The 22,187-nt window shown below is 38.3% G+C and overlaps 1 protein-coding gene across 5 annotated transcripts; it reads left to right on the top strand.

The window, feature by feature from the left end:
- The first annotated feature begins 8,721 nt into the window (after positions 1-8,721).
- Positions 8,722-21,960, top strand: LOC133728876 (protein CHROMATIN REMODELING 4). 5 transcript variants are annotated; one of them, XM_062156309.1, is made up of 12 exons: positions 8,722-9,055; positions 9,576-9,673; positions 9,863-10,186; positions 10,304-10,405; positions 10,529-11,509; positions 12,358-12,465; positions 12,625-15,405; positions 16,655-16,809; positions 17,837-17,951; positions 18,328-18,416; positions 18,915-19,533; positions 19,635-21,960. In XM_062156309.1, the coding sequence occupies exons 3-12, from the start codon at positions 9,965-9,967 to the stop codon at positions 21,663-21,665; spliced, it is 7,203 nt and encodes a 2,400-aa protein (XP_062012293.1). In that variant the 5' UTR covers positions 8,722-9,055; positions 9,576-9,673; positions 9,863-9,964; the 3' UTR covers positions 21,666-21,960. The 5 variants fall into 5 exon arrangements, with proteins under 5 accessions (XP_062012293.1, XP_062012292.1, XP_062012291.1 ...); XM_062156308.1 differs by having other exon boundaries at positions 9,854-10,186; XM_062156307.1 differs by lacking the exon at positions 9,576-9,673.
- The last annotated feature ends 227 nt before the right edge of the window (positions 21,961-22,187 follow it).

Here is a 22,187-nt window from a genome sequence, read left to right as displayed (position 1 = left end):
AAATCAAGTCTTTGTGGGGAGGATCTAACATACCTTACCGCATTGCGAATAACACCAATGAATAGCTTCATCACACTCAACCCATCATTGACAATCAAGTTAAGAATATGGGCCACACACCTCACATGCAAATTCTTCCCTTCATGTAAAAGTGTATTAGGGACACCCCAATCACCTATCCTTTTACTCAACTCCTTCAATGCAACATCATTTGATGAAGCATTATGAACGGTGATTGTGAGAATCTTCTCTATACCCCATTCCAACAAACAATCCTCCAATAGCTTAGCTATAGTTTCTCCCTTATGATTTGGAATCACACAAAAATTTAAAATTCTCTTATGAAACACCCAATTATCATCAATAAAATGTGCAGTGAGGACCATATAATTAATATTTTGAATAGAAGTCCAAGTATCGGTTGTAAGAGACAACCTATATCTACTCAATTGATCCATCAATTTTTTCTTTTCCCTCAAATAAAGCTTAAGGACATCATTTGCTATTGTCTTACGGGAAGAAATTCTCCAATAAGGAAGAGCTCTACCCATAAAATGTCTAAACCCCTCTCCCTCCACATGAGAAAATGGTAGCTCATCTAATATAATGTACTCCACACATAACATAGATAACACTTCTTAAGTGCATTTTACAGTACACAACTCAGTAGTTGGTTTTTTAAAAAAGAAAATCTTTTGTCTTTTAGCTTTCAACATCTCAATATTAGGGGGATACTTTGGACACTTTTCCATATGATTTAGAAGGGAGGTTGTACCATTATTCCTAGGATCGGCATAGTAATCTTTTCTGCAATAATTACATTTACCCTTAATTCTACCATTCACCACATTCCTCTCAAAATGATTCCAAATATCTTACATTTCTTTCCGTTTCAACGCTTCAAGGATGTTTTCCACACTTCCATCATCTTCAAGCTCGGTTGCTTGACTTCCTTAAGTTCCTTGAACTTCCGGAGTTGCAGCATAATTTCCTTTGTGGGGAGGTATTGGTGTTGTAGATTCACCAATACTAGTGTTGATATGCAGTCTATAGAATTTGATTGTTAGAGTATATCAATACATAGACATAAAAACATAAAACAGAAACAGATTGCAAAACATAAACTGTTTACAGAAAGCATTACATATTGCAGTAACAGAAACCAAAACAGATTGCAGAAACTGTTTACAATGCAGAAACTATTTACATAATGCAGAAAATGTTTACATATTGCATAAAATGTTTACACATTGCAGAAACTGTTTACACATTGCAAAAAATGTTTACACATTGCACAAACTATTTACACATTGCAGAAACTGTTTAGGACAGAAGCACATACATGAGATGATGAAGTCAATTTCACATGAGCACCCGAACTAGTAGCAGCTGATTTAGATTGCCTCTTCATTTTCTAGATATGCAAATTACTCTTATTCAAATTAGTAAACAGAAACGTGAGTATAGAGGTCAAGAACACATTTTTAGACCAAAAAACTACTGTATATACTATAGAGGATTAGAGGACAGGTTTGCAAAGCTATAAAATTTTTTTTTAAAATATGGACAGATAGCAATTATCCATATTAAACCAATTATACATAGGTTTGTAAAGCTATGAATTGAAATTTGATCAGTTTATTCTTTACTCAATTGCCTAATCTAGTGATCAATGTTGCATATCATATTAGAGCAAAAGACAATAATTATTGAATTCCACAACCGCTAATGCTGCATATCACATTCTTTTATTCTTTACTCAATTGCCTAATCTAGTGATCTGCTCCAGCAAACTCTAACCCACACTTGAAATTATTTAAACAATCATAAGGACTCTACTTTGCTCAAAGTAAGGCATAGAAAACTAAACAAACCATTAAAGTCTGCATCACAAATGCAACTGGATGATAGGTCTATTGGTATAAAGAGCCATATGGTCTATGAGGATTGTTAATAAAAGAAATCTAGAACAAAAACTGCCAATAAGGTATTCTAGACCAACAGGGATTGATACAATATAACATTACTAAAACAAACCCATATCCCAAATTTGTCAAAGTTTTATCTCACCCACCACCCTCCATATTTCAAACCCAAACTCAATACCTTATCATTCAAAAGTAAGCGTGATACTCAATTGACCAACAAGATTGAAAACCCACATGAACAAAAGCAACTGAAAATCCCATAAACAAGCACAAATCCTAAACACAAACAATCAAAACTCATGTTCACATCAATTATCGCACAGATGATACTCTCAAAGCATAATGACTTGCATGCTGAAACAAACCAGTCCAACAACTTCAAGAAACAAGAATCCATAAGAGACAAAGTGCAAGCCGGAACTTGATGAGGTTATCAAAGAGGTGTACCTGAAACTAAAATACTCAATTCCAAGGTTTGGTTCCGGCGAAGGTGCGAGGGAGACGACGTCCAGCAAAACGTGATGAGGTTATCACTGGGCTCCGATCCACAGAGACATAAAAAAGCCCAGATCGATGGGGTTTTGCTGAAGATGAAAAGCAATCAGAGACTGAAGTGAAATTAATGCACAATAAAGAAGGGAATTAGCAATATGCTTACCGGAGAGAGCTTCGACTTCCGGCGAAGTAGCGAGGGAGACGACGACCACCGACGTTATGCAATTGTGACAAAGGTCAGAGAGAGAAGGAGAGGCCGAGACTGGGGACTAAGGTCGAAAAGTGATCAAGACAGAGGTCAGAGAGAGAGGGAGAGGTCGAGACTCGGGGGTCGGGGCTGAGGTCGAAACGCGATCGAGACAGAGGTCAGAGAGATTGAGAGAGAGGGAGGGGTCGAGAGTCTCGGGACTGAGAGAGGCGGATTGAGCATTTTACGTTTTTAGGGTTTCCGCATATACAAAACGACGTCGTTCTAAGGATTCGGTTTTTCAGTTTGATTCGGTTTCGGTCGGGCTGAAATCGAAAACCGAACCGACCAAATTCGGTGCGGTGCGGTTTTCTCTGGCTTCGGTTCGGGTATCGGTGCGGTTTTTTTCAGTTTTCGGTCTCGCTAGCCCACCCCTACAACCGAAGGTTTGGTTACACACATGAACAATAAATTTCTTACATGGTTTTACTTACATGTTATTAAATCTGAATTCAATGGTAGAAATGATAACGTAGTCGATTTGTTTTTGTGTTACGAATTTAAATTAAATTTTGTTTGCTTGAGAACAAACAAAATCTAAGTTTGAGGGTCGTCAAACACTTTGTTAGAATTTCTCTAGCCTCGCTAGGATTTTGTGTAAATAAACGTATCATATGAAAAATCGTTTAGATAAACCAGATTATTCACTGGGCATGCACAGCGACAGACTTACAATCAACTTAATCAAGTCCTCATTATGTTATGAGATGGTCATGACTCCCCTAAACCTCCATGTGGCTGCATTTGATTGTTCATAGTTTTCAAAAATTACACATTATTAAGAGAAAATATATCATTGTCCCCCCAAAAGTTTTGTGCTAGCTCCGCCATTCCCCCACGCCGCGGTTGGTAAATTATGTTAAGAGTGCGACTATTGTCCTAAATAAGAGACTAATCCGTACTGGGGCATCATGTCATAACGCTTCCCCCCTCTCCTTTTTTTTTCTTTCTTATTTTCTGTTTTTTTTTTTCGTTTAGTATTCATTCCTTAATGAGCTTCATAGCATTTATCTTCTCTTTTTGTGGTGAATTTCATATGTTACAATTCTAAGTTTTCTTCTTTTATGGGGAAAAAAAATCTTATGGTGTCGAGCAAAATCTTTTAGTTTGGTCCCCAACCGTAATATCCTGGTTTTATCCCTGTCCATGCAACCAATCGAAGCCATGGAAGATCAAAATTTCTTGTTAAAGAAAAACTAGGTAATTAAAGATGCAGCAAACCAAGAAGGTGATGATCTTTAAGTAGAGAAATACAAAAATCTAAAGAAAGTCAACTCTTTTTATAAGCAAAGACAACCTTAAAAAAAACACACACATGCACGTTATTCTTGTTTAAGGAGGGGAGTCAGAATTTTTTTTTTAATTTTTTTTTCTGTCACACTAGGGGGAGTCGAATTCCTAATTTAACTTAATCGTAATCTAATTTCTACCCTCTCTCTCACCATTTGAGCTAACTTCAACCTAAACTAGGGAAAGTTGTAACGTAAGAGATGATGACTCCATTACACCCCAATATAGTGATCAATATTGTCATCTCCAACCCTAATACAATTTGAATCTCAAGCCTAGGCAATACTTTTGTGAACGACATCAATAAGTGTTGCAAGAGTCTAATGTAAAGAAATTGCAAGTCATTCAATAAAGAAGCACGAAAAAAATGCCTCATATTTTGATCCATAAAGGCATCAATTTGAGTGGGACGACCCTAATTAAGAAAAATGCATCCAAATCACAAGGGAAAAGACCAAATGCCCCGAGCACCCTTGCCTTAAGGAGTTTCGTTTGTCATCAAAAGGCGAAAGATCTCCTTAGCTAGGATTGAACCAAAGTCCTTGGTCGTACTTCAATCATCGTACCTAGGGTTGTCAATTCCAACACGACCCGATAACACGACTCGAAACCCGCACGAAATAAAGCTGGTTGAACCCGCACGATTAAAAAGCGGGTCGTCCACGGGTCAACCAGTCATGACCCAATTAATAAACGGGTCGGTCGCGGTTCAACCCGCCAACACGAAGTGAACCCTTATAACCCGATTATGCTATACTTCTTCTTGAAATTTTGGACGTTGGGAGTATTTGATTCGAGGATTGGACAATTTGAAATATTTTGCTTCATCATTATTGAATTTAATTATTTATAAATTATATATAATTATTTATATTATTCGTCTTATGGAGTTTTTAGTGAATTTAATCAATTTATGCATTTTTTTAGTTAAATGAGTCGCAGTGTTAACCCTTAAATAAGTCATTTTGTCCAACACATCACAACCTATTTATTAAATGAGTTAAGCGAGTTGGAAACGAGTAATCCGTTTAATAAATAGGTTGGGTTTGAGTTTAAATTTTCAACACGATTAGTAAATGGGTTGGGTTTAGGTTTGTCTTTTGTGACACGACATATACATTGATCCTACACAAACCCAATTTGACATGATCCATTGACAGCCCTAATCGTACCCATGAAAGATTTATTTGTGTATACAAATACTAACACTAAACAACCTACTTGGAAGGCTTGTCTTTGTTTTCAAACAAGCATTTGCTCCTTAAGAACAAATAATTTTAATATTGTCGTATAGGGCGAATACTAAAGCTAAACATGTCATCAACTTAACAATGCCACGGACACGACAAGATGGCGACCATGATGCTAAAGACGCAAAAAGTTAATCTTAGAATGCGAGAAAGCAGTTGAAGGTTTTTTTTTTTTTTTTTTTCAATGAAAAGTGAGTATTAGGCTGCGTTTGGATGAGAACATTTTAAATCCTTGAGATATTTTGAAATGATGGAATCTAGAACTCTATCAATTAAAATTTCATTAATTGGAATTTTCATTATTTGGTTGTATCTATTTAGAATTTGGAATGTGTGATAAACTAAGAAAGTTTAAAACAAATTAAAATATTAAAAGGAAAAAATATATTGTTCTGGAAACTAAGAAATAAGAAGAATTAACCACGTGGTGTGGTGTGTTGGTCGAGCTGCCTAGACTGGAACCCCCAGGTCTAGAGTTCGAATCCTAGCTCCATCCCGTGGCCAGCAGATTTGAGGGACCTGGGTTAGTTAAAACACCCAATGGTTCGTGCGTCTGCGGTGCAGTGATTAGTCTGGCTATGCTGGGATACACTGCATGGGTGTGTGTGTTGGTTCTATTGACGTCTTCCACTCAAAAAAAAAAAAAAAGATTTTTTTTTTTTTTTGATTAAGAAATAAGAAGAATTTTTTGCAAGAAAATTCGAAATGATACCTATTTTGATGGAAATTAAAGTGAGAAATTCAAACAATCAATTTCTCAATTTTTTTGTTTCCACAATGAAATTCTTAATTTTCAAGCTTAGAATGTCAAATAAGGTAATTCATATTTAGAAATTATGAATTCCTCCTTTTCATCTAAATTCCATTTTTTTTTCCTTCATCCAAACATACTATTATTGAATACCCTTTTGATAAAAATTGAAGTTTCACACATGAAAGAGCGTGAAAGGGGTTTGCAGGTGGCTAGGGTTTTTATAACCGTCACCACTCTTCTTGGGTTTCTGGTAGGATCCATGTTTGGATGATGTAGGGTGGTTGGTCCACCTCCTCTCAAGGGTGTAGACCGCAATGGCAACTGGTTCGAAAGGACTATAGATGGGACAACAACGAGGGTCGAAGATGACAACAGTGTTGGTGTCCCCTTGGATCCAACAAGTTTGGGATCCGGGAATTAGCTTGAAGACAACCGGCAGTTATGGAGGTCACGGCGACGGGTTTGCTCGCCAAATAGACTAAACACCATCCCAAAAGTTAGGGCAACAAGACGGTAGGGGTGAGCCTCTTAGCTTTTAGCCTTTTCCCGTTTGTTGGTCTGGTTTTGAGCTATGGATTGCGCCTTCTAAGGAGGACTTGATCAAATGGAAGTCTATTAGCGGTTTATCCTTTACTAATTTTTTGGGTAAGCTACCTTGGCGATTACATAGTTTCTCGTACCACAATTGCGTGTATTGACTATGGCTATATGGACACAAAGGCCAGTGGTGTAGGATTGCAATGCTAGTAGCTTTTAATGTTTTCTTGTTTGTTTGGAATAAGTGTGCAGTGCAATTCTTTAATGGACTTTACTTGCTACGGATTTTCTCCCCGTTAGGTCGAATAGGCATGACAGTTTATTATTTCGAGGGCTTAGGCCTTGATATATGTAATTTTTGACAGTAACTTGGTGAGTGCTGCAAATATATAAATATTCATTCCCCTAGAAAAATAATTATTGAATATTTTGAGACCGACTATAGGTTGTGTTTGAATTAATTGAAGAGGATTTCTATTGGGACCTCCAAATTTGCTCATTTGACCTCTATATCTTTTGAATTAATGAATTACATATATATCCTCTTATAAAATGACAATTATAGACAATGAATTATAATAAACTAGTATATATTTTATTTACAAACTTCTCTACCTAGTTTTAACACAAATTAAAGACTAAGAAATTGTTTCAAAACTTTTATTGAGTTTCTAGTCTAGACTTCGTTTAAGGTTTGGTTGGAGGATGAACTTTGGGTGGGAGACGGTGGTTTTTAATTTGTTTTTTCTACCTTCATGAGTTGCGTGTTATTTTTTATTTTTTTATATCAATTTTTGTAACCTTTCATTTTTATTTTTGAATAACCTTTCATTTTTTATAAGGGTTAGAAACATAGGAATCATGTCTAACCGTTGATTTATGACTGCTTGATCAATTTCTGTGTTATGACTGTTTGATTCATGATTTAAAGTTCTAGAAATTTATTTTGGGCATTTTTTAGGTTTGCATGCAAAAAAGAACAAAAAACAAAAAAAGGAATGGAGGTGTAGTTAGTGAATTGAGGTATAATGAGTATTTTATTTTTTTGTATGTGAATAATATAACTAAGGTTATTTGAGGAATTCAAAAGGAGGTTTAGTGAGCAAATATTTGTATTTAAAAGCGCAAAAGAGGTGTAAAGAGTATGAGAGGTCAAATGAGCAAATTTGGAGGTCTCAATAGAAACTCTCTTAATTGAATGAATATATAAAGAAGAGAAGTGGAAGTGTCCTAATCCATTAAATTGAAGGAATAATTAATGAATTCTTGTTTAAAGATTACTTGCTTTAATTCGTTATGTATTTGTTATACACTTATACTTACTAACGCTGTTGTTACTATTCTTAAAAAATAAAAAAATTGATACACGATAATAATGACAAGTTTCATTATCTTTAAATTTTGGAACATTACACACTTTTAGAATATTCTTTGTAAAGTTAATGTACCTAGCGTTATAATGTGAGAGATTATCAAAGCGCGCGAGACGGTTAAACTATAAAAGGCGGTTAGAGCGCGCGAGACGGTTAAAACATAAAAGGCGGTTAGAGCGCGGGAAATGGTTGATGTGTATGTATTAAGCTTATTTAATTAAGGGCCTAAACATGTCCAACCAAATCGTACCTACCATTGTACCATCTCAACACTTTTTCAACTACCTTACTGTTACTTGTTGAAGATGGGATTTCACACTGTTGAAGATGTGATTTCATACATTCTTGAACCGTTGTTGTTAGTCCACAGTATGGAGCTGATTTCATTTACTTTTCTGATAAGCCACAGTAAACAAAGGCAAAAAAGTGTGAGAGGGAAAGCCTGCGCAAGTGAAAATAAAAGCTTGAGAAACACAAGCACTCCATTCAAAAACCAGCTAGCAATTGATGATGATAACTAGTGATCAAGAAAACAGAATAACAGAGCAGTGAAAGAAACCACCTCTCTCCTAAACACACTTGCTCTCTCTAGAACAGGAGGACTTTCTCTGGAGAGATCAAGAGAGGTGGAGGGTTGTGGGCACAAAAGAATGAGGAAAAGGAAGAAAAAAGGGAGAAGGGGAATATGGGTAGTGAGAGAGAGGGAGAGAGAGAGAGAGAGTCATGGAGTTCCCACGTGGCTGGCGGTGAGTGGTTGTGAGTTTCAAAACAACAGCAACAACATCAACGTTTAAACAAGAACAAGAAGAGCATCACTTCCTCTTCTCTCTCTCTCTCCTGCCATGTCAGAGTGTTGTAACCCCGTCCTATGACCCCGGCGAATCCGTATTTATGTGTTGCTCTCTCTCTCTCTCTCTCTAGAAGACTCAACTCTCTCATCATTCTCTGTCTCTCTCTAAAACCCAAATAATTAAAAAAGGAAAAAACAAAAACTATCTCTTTCCTCTCCTATTTATTTCCATTTGTCTCCCTTCGCTTTCTCTCTCTCTCTCTCTCTTTCTCGTATCTCCCCCCACAGCCTCTCCTCCATGCCCTAAACCCCCGTATCCCTCCCCAGCTCATCTCTCTCAATCTGACTCTGTTGCTGTCTCTGCTGGCCTTTTGATCCATTGCCTTGATTGGTAAGCTTCTCAATCCATCTGGGCAGTCCTTAATTCTTGGGTTCTTTGCTCATATTCTGGTTGGTGCTTTTTGTTGGGTATGTGAATTTGGGAACTGGCCCTTGTGTGTTTTGTTGCTCATTTTCACTTGGGTTTTGCTTGATTGCTCAAAGATTGTGTCTTTTGAGCTTTGATTGCTCAAAGATTGTAGCTTTGATTGGTTGGTGTTCTTGGGTACCGGCATTTCCGGTTTGTAATGTGCACTTTAAGTCATGGATAGGTGTTGGAATGGGGATTTGTGGTTGGGAGTAGCTGAATGTGTATGCTTGATTCAGTTTTGTTTGATTTGATTGTTGGTTTCATCACAATGGTTTGGAAAGGTGGTTCAATTGTTCGATTTTTAGGTGTATATTATGTCGGATTTGGCTGTAATGTTACGGTGTAGCGCTGTTTTCGGCATTTGTAATGTCTTGTTATCGGATGCTGCTTCGAATTTGGCATTTGGCATTTGGCAATGTACCTTATAAGGTGCTAATCTCAGGTCATATTTAAGGGAAGCTGAACTTATGTAGCAGTTGTTGAGGTTGAGCGAGGTGGTGGCCTTCTCTATGACCTTCGTTAGCTTGGTTGTATATTACGGTATACTGAATACTGAAATGCTGATCAAATTTGCTTAGCTCTGCTGAATTTACTATTAGTTGGTCGAGGCTTCTACATTTGTTTTCTTTGATGGTTTACATAATCATATCCTCTTTAACATTATATGTTTGTGCCTGCTAGATTTATCTTTTTGCTTCTAATGGTTGAACTGTTTTTTAGAAATTGCAGTGGCTAGTAGAGTGTGTAAAAGCTCTGATGCCTTGAGTAATCTCAATTCTTGATGAGCTTGTTGTCACTGTTGATCAAGTGTGTAAGACTCAGGTCTAAAAGATGAAGGATAACAGCTCGTCAACAAGTACAATGATTAACAGAAACTGGGTCTTGAAACGAAAACGCAGAAAGCTTCCTTACGGACCTGCTCTATCTAATGGCAAAGAAGACAGTTCAGCAGCATCAGAATCTCAAGGGAAGACATCTTCTTCCGCTAAACGACGGCTGACTAATGAAATTATTTCTGATCGACTTTCGTCCAAGAAGAAAGGAAACGATGGGGTGAGTTGCTTTTTTTCCCTTGCTCCCTTCCCCCTGCATAAGTAAATAACCTTGATGTGCTTTAAGCATGTTCTGACTTTGTGCGACTTTTTGTCCAACCCAATATCCTTCGTCCAGTATTACTATGAATGTGTGGTCTGTGACCTCGGTGGTAACTTGTTGTGTTGTGATAGTTGTCCCCAAACCTATCATCTCCAGTGTCTTAATCCACCTCTTAAGGTATGTATATTTTGGTTGTATTATGCTAGTCTTTTATATTTCATGATCCATTTTCTTCTTGTTAGATGTACTAATTGCCTTTTCTTTTGCAAATTCTACTATTGTGGAATTTACCACCTGCAGCGGATTCCGAATGGGAAGTGGCAGTGCCCAAACTGCTGTCAGAAAAGTGATATGCCAGAGCCTTTAAATTATCTAGCTGATAACATTTCAAAACGAGCAAGGACAAAGATTGCCACCTCTAAGTCCAAAGCTGAAGTTAAGTCATCTGACAGAGAGAAAGTTTCGCAGATTTTTGGGAACACCATTGTTGCAAAGAAAAGATCATCAAGCAAAGGGAAAGCTCATGGAGTTAAATCCTTCGAAAAGAAACCATTCTCCCAGATAGATATATCTTCTAGCACGAAGCCCAGTCATTCATCAGCTGGCTGTTCTGTGGAGGGTATTTCATTGTCTGAGAATGTTGGGGATGAAAATAGATCTAATCTTTCCCCACCAGATGATTCCGCAGACAAAAAGTTGAGCTCTCCAGCTAAAGAGGTTTCATCTCATTCTAAAATATCAGAGACAAATGAAGAAGCTCCTGACGCATCTATGACAAATGAAGAAGCTCCGGAGGCAGCTGTGACAACTGGAGAAGCTCCGGAGGCAGCTGTGACAACTGGAGAAGCTCCGGAGGCAGCTGTGACAACTGGAGAAGCTCCTGAGGCATCTGTGCCAAATGGAGAAGCTCCTGAGGCATCTGTGACAACTGGAGAAGCTCCTGAGCCATCTGTCCTTCCTGAAGTGAAGCCTGACCCGTCTTGTGATGATGCATCTCCGCGTAAGACCATTGTTCTTGCCATCAGTGCTGCTGCTGGCAAGGCTAGAAAAAGAAAACACAAAGGCAATAATGAGAAGAGTAAAAAGAAGCGCAGGACAGAGAAGAGGAAAACTGTCATTGATATTTCTAAACAGTCTGGATCTAAAGCAAATACCTCAAGCCCAGGGACTCGTATTCGTAAAACACTTCGTAAGCATAAATCTCTCAACCATGGGGTTTCTGCATCTTTGTCAAGGGAGGATGTCACAACCAAGGGTTCAGATGTCCAGATGAAAGACGAGGTATTTTCCCGTTGTTCAATTTGTGTGCTTTGCTTATTGTGTGTGCTGCTGCTTGTATGCATGTTTACATTTCTGTATGTGTGTGCACAACTTTTGTGTTTATTACACCTTTTCATGAAATTTAAGTTTGGAGACATGCTTTGACCGTGTAGAAAATGTGTTTTCTGTATATCTTTCAATCTGATTACAATGTACAATTATATAGTTAAGCTAATTGACTGTTACGCTACTGTTACAATCAGCTATAAATACAAAGATTCAAAGCTGATGATCTATAAATACAAAGATTCAAAACTGATGATCAGTTTTGATTGCACAGATCTTCAGTTACACAAATCTCTCTAACACTGTTTTATGTGTGCTGTTTCTTTTGGTTGCTTTATGAGGATGATCATTCTTTCGTCCTCACACGTAAGAGACAATCACAAGTTTTGAAAAATAACCCTAAATAGAACAAAGGAAGAACTCTGCAACCGATTTCCATGAATGTATATTTTTGACATCACGGAAGCTCTCTAGCTCTTAGACTGATTCCCCAACTTAACAGTATTTTAACCCTCAGTTGTCCTAGGTCCACACTTTAGACAAAGGTTTAATTGCTAGCAGCACATGCATGAAATGAAGAATAGCCAGACCATTTTTTTCATGTGAGCGACAATTTTGTTGGTCCACGTGGATCATGTGTTGCTGATGAGTTCTTAATGTTTTTCTTATAGTCATGCTGACTTTTTATATACTTTTGTTATCATGGATATTATTATCAGATAACAAAATGCTCTTGAATGTAAAGCTTGTCTAGTGTCCTTTTGTCTGTTTACTTGTATGTAAATATGGTTGTTTTGTTTCAGGACCTTACTGAGGAAGCAAAAGACCAATTTCATAATGCAGATAAAGCCGGAAATCATGGAGTCGAAACATTAATGCAGAAGGATAGTCTTACTGCTGAACTCCTGCAGGTAAATGAGTTTTCTAGAATGTCCTTTTAAAAGAGAATGGATATTCTATAAAATATGAATGTCCCTATTTTTGTTAATTGTATAGATGTGGATAATTTGCTTTCTATTTTGGTCACTTGATATTGCCATACTGATTACTATATTGCGTTTTTGTCACAGGTGGATCGGGTTTTGGGATGTCGAGTTCAAGGTAATCATGCTGCTTCTTGTCACTTATCAGTGACAGCTGCCCAGGATCTGAGTTCTGATGATGCACAAGTCTCAGAAAATAATAACAGACTATCACAGGAAAATTTTGCTTGCGAAACTGTTATGGATGTTGGGGCGGCTAAAAATCTCACTGAGGGTTGTCAAGGAGTTGTTAAGGGTGTTGATGGGGATGACAGCAAGAAGGAGGATATAAGAGTGGACAAACTGCATGTGTACAGAAGGTCTATGAACAAAGAAGGTAAAAGAGCTAATTCCATGGATTTGTCTAGGAAAGATACCAAGGAGTTGGATCCTGCAGGCATAATTGATCACGATCCAAACGAATCTGCTTTAAATGCTGATGATCCAGAAAAAACAAATGAAGTAGTGACTGCAGAGAATATTGATGTCAATTTGAACAGTCATGATAAAGATAAAGAAGAGGTTCTGGAAATTTGTGAAGCGCATGTTTCTGCTGATACCAATGACAAGAGAGATGTCAATACAGAAGCTGGAACTGATATCTGTGCTGAAAACAAAAGTGAAGAGCCCACACTGGCTGAACATGCAGGTGATGGTGTTGAGACGGTATCGTATGAATTTTTAGTTAAGTGGGTAGGAAAGTCTCATATTCATAATAGCTGGGTTTCTGAATCTGAGTTAAAAGTCCTGGCGAAGAGGAAACTAGAAAACTATAAGGCAAAGTATGGAATGGCTGTTATAAATATATGCGAGGAGAGATGGAAGCAACCACAGCGGGTGATCGCTCTCCGTGGATTTAAAGATGGTTCAGGTGAAGCTTTTGTGAAATGGACTGGTTTGCCTTATGATGAATGCACTTGGGAAAGATTGGATGAGCCTGTTATGAGAAATTCTCAGAATCTGGTTGAATTATTTAGTCAGTTTGAGCACCAAACGTTGGTAAATGATGCTCTTAAAGATGATTCATCAAGAGGGAAGGTTAGCCGACAGCAAAATGAAATACTTGCTCTGACAGAGCAGCCCAAGGAACTAAAGGGAGGTTCATTGTTTCCCCATCAGCTTGAAGCACTCAATTGGTTGCGGAAGTGCTGGCATAAATCAAGAAATGTGATACTAGCTGATGAGATGGGGCTCGGTAAAACCATATCAGCTTGTGCTTTTATTTCGTCATTATATGTTGAGTTCAAAGCCACTCTACCTTGTTTAGTCTTGGTTCCACTTTCCACAATGCCTAATTGGCTTGCTGAGTTTTCATTATGGGCCCCTGAATTGAATGTCGTGGAATACCATGGGTGTGCCAAAGCAAGAGCCATGATTCGCCAGTATGAATGGCATGCTAGTGTTCCAAATGAGTTGAACAAGAAGACATCCGCTTATAAATTTAATGTTCTTTTAACTACATATGAAATGGTTCTTGCTGATTCCACACATCTTCGTGGGGTCCCTTGGGAAGTTCTCATAGTTGATGAGGGCCATCGATTGAAAAATTCAGGAAGTAGACTTTTCAGCTTGCTTAACTCGTTCTCTTTCCAACATCGTGTACTGCTGACTGGCACCCCTCTTCAGAATAACCTTGGTGAGATGTACAACTTGCTTAATTTCTTGCAGCCTGCATCATTCCCTTCCCTGTCTTCATTTGAGGAGAGGTTTAATGATCTTACAACTTCAGAAAAAGTGGAGGAATTGAAAAAACTCGTTGCTCCACATATGCTTCGTAGGCTTAAAAAGGATGCTATGCAGAATATTCCCCCAAAGACCGAACGAATGGTTCCTGTTGAGTTGTCCTCCATCCAAGCTGAATACTATCGTGCAATGTTAACAAAGAATTATCAGATATTGCGGAATATTGGGAAAGGGGTTGCACAACAATCGATGCTGAACATTGTAATGCAGTTAAGGAAAGTCTGCAATCATCCATATCTGATACCAGGCACTGAGCCTGACTGTGGGTCTGTAGAGTTCCTTCATGACATGCGGATAAAAGCTTCAGCCAAGTTGACACTGTTGCATTCTATGCTTAAGATTTTGCACAAAGAGGGTCACAGAGTCCTTATCTTTTCCCAGATGACCAAGCTCCTTGATATCCTTGAGGATTATTTGGCCATCGAATTTGGACCTAAAACATATGAGAGAGTAGATGGATCTGTTGCAGTGGCTGATCGTCAATCTGCAATTGCGCGTTTTAACCAAGACAGAAGTCGATTTGTCTTTTTGTTATCAACACGCTCTTGTGGCCTTGGGATCAATTTGGCAACTGCTGACACCGTCATTATTTATGATTCTGATTTCAACCCCCATGCTGATATTCAAGCTATGAATCGAGCACATCGAATCGGACAATCAAATAGACTTCTGGTTTATAGGCTTGTAGTTCGTGCTAGTGTTGAAGAGCGCATCTTGCAGCTTGCAAAGAAGAAACTTATGCTGGATCAGCTATTTGTGAATAAGTCAGAATCCCAAAAAGAAGTGGAAGATATTCTTAAGTGGGGAACAGAGGAACTTTTCAATGATTCTCCTGGCATGGATGGAAAAGATACAGGTGAAAATAATAGTAACAAAGATGAGGCAGTGCCAGATGTAGAGCATAAGCATAAGAAGAGGATTGGTAGCCTGGGAGATGTTTATGAAGATAAATGTACGGAAAACAGCAACAAGATTGTTTGGGATGAAACTGCGATTTTAAAGTTGCTTGACCGTGAAAATCTTCAATCTGGACTGACTGATAATGCAGAAGGAGATATGGAAAATGATATGCTTGGCTCTGTAAAGGTAAAATATTGAACTTTACATCTAATGCATTTGGTAAGCTTTATGCTTGTTTGTTTATTGACAAAAGTTTCTATTTATCAGTTGCCATTTGAAATCATTACTGTTATGCTAAAACATAGCCTATTTGAATCTGGGATTGTCATGCATTTATTTGTAATTACAGTATGAAAACTTTTTATTACAAACTAGCCAATTCACTTGCAATCTGTGCATGTTTCATTGGCTCTTCTATTTTTATATATTTTAATTTGAATATAAAAATAAAAGGTATGAAAAGTGGGTATTGGGGCGTAGTTATATTTTTAATTTTCAATGTCTTAGTTATGATATTTACTATTTTTCCCTTAATATATGAAATTTTAAATTTTGAGTGATATAAGTTAGAAGGGCAATTCTTGGGTTTTTTAATGTTTACAAAAACCTATGTTTTCCCTTTATATATAGATTCATAGTTACTAGAGTTCTCTAAACCAACTGGCATTTATCAAAACAGCGCATGGTGAAGGTTAAATTGTTAGCTTCTGTTTGAGCACCTTATGTTACTTATTTGGGAGCTTTGGTCTTCAGGATATTTTGTTAATACCATCAGAGATAAATTCAGCATCCGTAAATAACAGCGCATCCTCCAAACAAAGATTGTTTATTTATTTAGTTTTATATGGTTCTCCATCATATATGCCCTTATAAGACCAACTGATTTCAACTTTTTTTCAATTTGGAAAATATGCATTTGAGTTGAGCAATAAGTCGGTCCATTTGAGTTGAGCATTCCATAATTAATTTGGACTTGATGCGGCCAGATGCAAAATCCTTACCATCACTAGGTCTACTTTTTTAAATTCCTGTTACAAATTAGTACACTTTGTTGACCCAGCTTGATTTCATTTGTCCCGTTTTCCTTGGGTCAGCATCAGTTGGCTTGGGTCTTTTTTGGTCAGTTATGAGTCATAAATCTAGTCCTTGAGCTTCCCTCTGCCTGCCTAATTTTCTTTCTTCTTAATTTGTTCTATGATCTTTGTTCTATGCAATCAATCTGGCTTGCATGCTTTTCATAGATGCAATATAGATTCTAGCTGTTCATTTTTTGTGTCCTTAGTTGCATGCATATTGATCTTGTTATTCTGCTTTATGTTGTTTTTTGGTTCTTTCATTTAAGTTGTCCCTGATAACTACTTTATAAACAGATTGATTAATAATCAATTTCCTCTCTGTTGTTTTTTTTTCATGATCCAACCTAATGTATAAACAGTCTATCGAATGGAATGAGGAGCCAATTGAAGAGCAGGGAGTTGAATCACCTCCTGGTGCAAGTGATGATATATGTGCTCAAAATACTGAAAGGAAAGAGGATAATGTGGTTAATGGTACAGAAGAAAATGAATGGGACAGACTCTTACGTCTTAGGTAACAAAATCTTCTAATTGTCACCTATTTTAAGTATTTTCATGTGTTAGTACTGCTTTCTATTAACTTCTTACAAAAATTCGTATATCTATTAATCTACAATCAACTTTCAATGTTTCTTAGGATATAGATATTCTTTTTTTCAACAAGTTGAGTAATAAAAATAGAACAGTAACTATTGAAGTGGACAAAACGATTGGGACATATACAAAAATGGAACTAATGTGCTGTACATTTAAAGAAGAAAATAAATTGAAAGATTAGAGACACTTTTGGACATCCATTGACATCAATAGAATGAAATAGTGGGATATAATAGTGAGACATGAGTCGGAGGGAAATGGGTGACATGCTCTGGCCTGTACTTGTTGAGGCCGATCTGGATGTGATGTAAATGGGGAGTGGGAGTTTCTGGTTCTTCGGAGTTGGATATATGACTAAATCATGTTTCAGATGCTGCCTATGTACAGTTACTATAGTTTAATGCTATAGTGATCACAATAGCTACAGTTCTATTATCTGATAAATACTTGCCCCATTTCTGTAATTGACTTCTGCGCCAACACTGAAGCTTTTGACCATTTGTGGTTGCTGCAAATTGCAGCCAACACTGAAGCTTGAATGTGCACATTCTCTGTCTCTATCAGTCTCTCTCTCTCTTTTTATTTATATATTGTTATTATTATTATTATTATTATTATTATTATTTATAATTCATTTGTTAGCATTTCTGAACTAGATTTTGTGAGGTCGGTGGCAAGTTATAAGCTAAGCAGGAGGGCAAAAAAGTTTTCTAATAAAATAATTAACATATTAGATGAAGAGCTAATAGGAAGATAGCAGAGTACTAAGTTGCTCTGAAACTTTCTACTGTATATGGTGGGGAAAAGTTTCATTACATATTGAAGATGGCCAAAAAATTTACTGTTCACTAAATCCATATTATTGGGAATTTATATTAGCAAAATACTGGCTTTGAGATTTTAAACTGCAACCGTGTATCATATGCATTTTATTGGGCTTGTAGATGGGAGAAATATCAAAGTGAGGAGGAAGCAGCTCTTGGTCGTGGTAAGCGAATGCGGAAAGCTGTTTCTTACAGGGAAGCATATGCTGCACACCCAAGTGAAACATTAACTGAGGTACTTCAGTTTGACTTATGCTTGAATGAAGTATATTGCTTGTTCTGGTCTACTTTTATTCGTATCTGCTCTTTCACATTGCTTCTGAAAATGTCACTAGGAACAATTTTCTTTTTCTTGTAGATACACCATCATGAGAAAAATACCCTATTAATGACTTTACGTGGTTGTGTACTAGCTAAGCTTGTTTCAGACCTTCCCCTTCTAAATTGTTATTTTGATATTCATAAAGTCGTGACTTTAAAATAAGTTCTCCCTTTTCTCCCTTAGGCACCTGAACCATCTGGGCAAGATTCTACTGCATAACTTCAAAAATTGCTCATCTTTTTTGCTGGTTGCTTATCTGGAGTGATTCTAATTTTTCGGTTTGTATTAGCAGAGTGGTGGTGGTGAAGATGAGCGTGAGCCCGAACCAGAGCCAGAGCGGGAGTACACACCCGCAGGACGAGCTCTAAAAGCAAAGTAGTAAGTTCAGATTCTCTTCAAGTACTTCTACCATAGTTGTTTGATTTAGAGTGAAGATTGAATTTAATATTTATTCATGGAAGTGCGGCACTATTATCAACATGAATGGGCTGGTTTGCCAAGAACTTGGTCGTTTTTTGATAATAAGGATATAAATGTGTGATTTTCATGCCTTTGAGGTATGTATGACACATTTATGTACCGCATCTTCTACTAGATGGATTGGGTATGATTTTATATGTTCTAGATTTTAGAACTGGAGTTATAAGATATGAACTCCATCAATTTTAGCTCGATGGGATAGCACTGCACACATTTCATGGAAAACAAGCATTCTCTTTAAACAACTTGATGGTTTTGAAGTGGAAACTGTTTCAGATTTTGGTTGACCATTGGGTTGTAGGCATTTATGTTTGATCATACTTTCTAAATCGAATAGTAGATCGTGAAATATTTTGACAGTGGATGCCATTATTTACTGTTGCTTTTACTCAACAGTGCTAAGCTCCGTGCTAGGCAAAAAGAACGTCTGGCTCAGAGGAATGAAATTGAAGAACCTTGCCCTAGTGAGGGATTGCCTGTTGAGTCACATCCTCAGTGTCCCATGAACACTGCCGAAGATGTTGATCAAGCGGCTGGATTAGTTCAATTTCTCAGTGAGAAGTCTTCAGTAATTGACTTGGAGGATAACAAATTAGATGCTTCTAAAGCCAAGACTGACTCTCCCTTAAGATTGGGCAAGCTATCAAAGCATAAAAGCAGTCGCCTCGACCTTTCTGTTAATCCGCTTGACTACGCGTCTCCTGACATTTTATTTCCTAGACACCAACATCAGGGAACAAACATGACTCATTCGATGCCCCCAAATAATTTGTTACCTGTTCTGGGACTCTGTGCCCCAAATGCTAGTCAAATAGAATCATCAAAAAAGAACTCAAGGTCGAATGGCAGACGGAGAGGAGCTGGACCAGAATTTCCATTTAGTCTAGCTCCTCATTCTGGGACTTTGCCTGAAACAGAAGCAAATGGTGATGAAGCAAAGCTATCAGATGCATCCGCAGAGGCATCACAACGTTTGAAGAGTAGCATCCCAAATGGTGGCTTGCCATTTAGACCGGTACTCTCACTCTCTATCTCTCATTCTCTTTTGTGTGTGTGTGTGTGTGATGGTTTTATGCTTTGTAGAATACATGATCACTATGCTTGATCTCTTTGCAGTATCCTCCGGCTTTTCAAGGAAAAGGTTATGATCGCCCTGAAAGTTCTGGTGCCACCTTTTCTGATTTCCAAGAAAAGATGGCACTGCCCAACTTACCATTTGATGAGAAATTGCTATCAAGATTCCCGCTTTCATCTAAGAGCATGCAAAGTCCACATCTTGACTTCTTACCTAACTTGTCCTTGGGTAGCAGACTCGAAACTGTCAATGGCTCCTTGCAAGAGCTTCCAACAATGCCACTGTTTCCCAATTTAAAATTGCCCCCACAAGATGCGCCCAGATATAATCAGCTAGACAGAGAAGTCCATCCCACCTTGGGTTTGGGCCATATGCCAACTACATTTCCTTCATTATCTGATAACCACAGAAAGGTGCTGGAAAACATAATGATGAGGACTGGTTCTGCATCAAACAACTTGTTTAAGAGGAAATCAAAAGCAGATAGCTGGTCGGAAGATGAACTTGATTTCCTCTGGGTTGGTGTCCGTAGGCATGGAAGGGGCAATTGGGATGCAATGCTAAGAGACCCAAGGTTGAAATTCTCAAAGTTCAAAACTTCAGAAGATTTGTCAGCAAGGTGGGAGGAGGAGCAACTCAAGCTTTTAGAAGGGTCAGCTTTTCCAGTGTCAAAATCATCCAGAAAGACTCCCAAGTCCTCGCAGTTTCCAAGCATATCTGATGGAATGATGGCCAGGGCACTGCATGGAAGTAGACTTGTTACACCTCCAAAGTTTCAATCCCATTTGACGGACATGAAGTTGGGTTTTACTGATCTTACATCTGGCTTTCCACATTTTGAAGCATCAGATAGACTTGGTTTGCAAAATGAGCAATGCCCTCCTATTCCAACTTGGTTTCATGACAAATTCCGGGGGAATTTTGCCAGAGATTCTGCTGCTGGACCTTCAGACAGACCAGGGACATCTTCCAATGTTTCCATGGAGCAGCCATTTGTTGTCACTTCTTTTGGAAGCAGTTGCTTGGGTTCATTAGGTTTGAATCCCCCAAGCAGCTATGATTTGCAGCAGAAGGAAAATGAACAGGGTCCCTATAACTATGGGAAGTTGCCTAGTCTTCTGGATAGATCGCTGAATGCTCTGCGTGATATGAATAATAATTTTGCAAGAGGTGAACCCAGTGCAGGATTCTTTCCTGATCCCAGGAGAGGTTTTTTAAAGGATGAAGATGTTGCTGGAAGTAGTTCATCAAAGGACAAGCTACCTCATTGGCTACGGCAAGCTGTAAGTGCTCCTGCCAAACCCCCAGAACCTGACCTTCCCCCTACAGTATCGGCAATAGCTCGGTCAGTTCGATTGTTATATAGGGAGGAAGAGCCAACCATTCCTCCCTTTGTGATTCCAGGCCCACCTCCTTCACTACCAAAGGATCCAAGACGACGGCTGAAGAAGAAAAGGAAACAGAAGTTACATATCTTTAGGCGAATTTCCCAAGACATTGCCGGAAGCAGCCACTTAAGTGAAAATGCTTCAAGCTCCATTCCTGTGGCCCCATCATTTCCCTTGCTTTCACAATCAATGGCACCACCTCCAGGCTTTCCACCAATGGAATCTGACCTCAATATGCCGCGGAGTTTAAATATGTTAAACCCATTAGCCTCGTTGCCACATCTGAATCAACAGATCAAAACAACCATGGGGCTGTCTCCTTCCCCTGAAGTGCTTCAACTGGTAGCATCCTGTGTTGCTCCAGGTCCACATCTACCAGCAGTTTCTGGCATGACAAGCTCAAGCGTCCCTGACTTGAAGCCATCATTGCCAGATTCAGCTGGCCAAGTAGGACTCTTGGACTCGCAAGCTACATTGGCAAAAGATGAGGCAAGAGATGAGGCTAAGCCGGGTTCACCTCTCAAGGAGTGCAATTCACTCCCAAAAGATAGAAAATGTGATACTGAAAGTGGGGATTCCAGCAAGACTCGGTCAGATCCCAATAGAACTGAGCGTCTCGATGCTGAGGAAGTATCTTCTGAGGGCACCGTCTCAGATCACCCTCTGAGTGACCGGGAATCATAGCTGTAATGCGGGAGTGAAGATTATAACATAGTTATTCTTTCATGCTACTCAAGGCTCCAATGTGCTTGAATTTTTGTAGCTTTATGTAGTTCGCCACAAACTAGCCCAACATAGGATTATTTAGGATATATTGTGTAAAGCTTTTGTACGAGAATGAAATATAGTGCTGCCTTCTCAGTTTGCATTGTAATTGATCCATGGACCTTGGTTTTTCCCACATGTCTCAATTGACAGGGACAATTTCTGGATACTGTTGCTCAATCAGTTTGATAATGGAAGAGTTTTGTTGTAGTCATACTCGGTGTGATTCGCCACTTTGTATACAGCAGAAATAGATGAATTGCGGAACCATGACTTCACTGCAGATACCGAAGGCAGATAAGTGAATCTCTCATCACCTTCTGCGACTGTTTTGGACATTTGAGCAACTGATCCTGTTATTGTCCTTTGTATAAATTTTCCCTCATTCTTCAGAATTTGGGTTGTTTAGTGCCTGAAAATAGTCATATTACTAACACTATG

The sequence above is a fragment of the Rosa rugosa genome, chromosome 2 (genome assembly GCF_958449725.1).
Source record: "Rosa rugosa chromosome 2, drRosRugo1.1, whole genome shotgun sequence".
Taxonomy (NCBI): domain Eukaryota; kingdom Viridiplantae; phylum Streptophyta; class Magnoliopsida; order Rosales; family Rosaceae; genus Rosa; species Rosa rugosa.
Note: the sequence above shows the minus strand (reverse complement) of the source record. Positions and strands in the feature narration are given on the sequence as shown.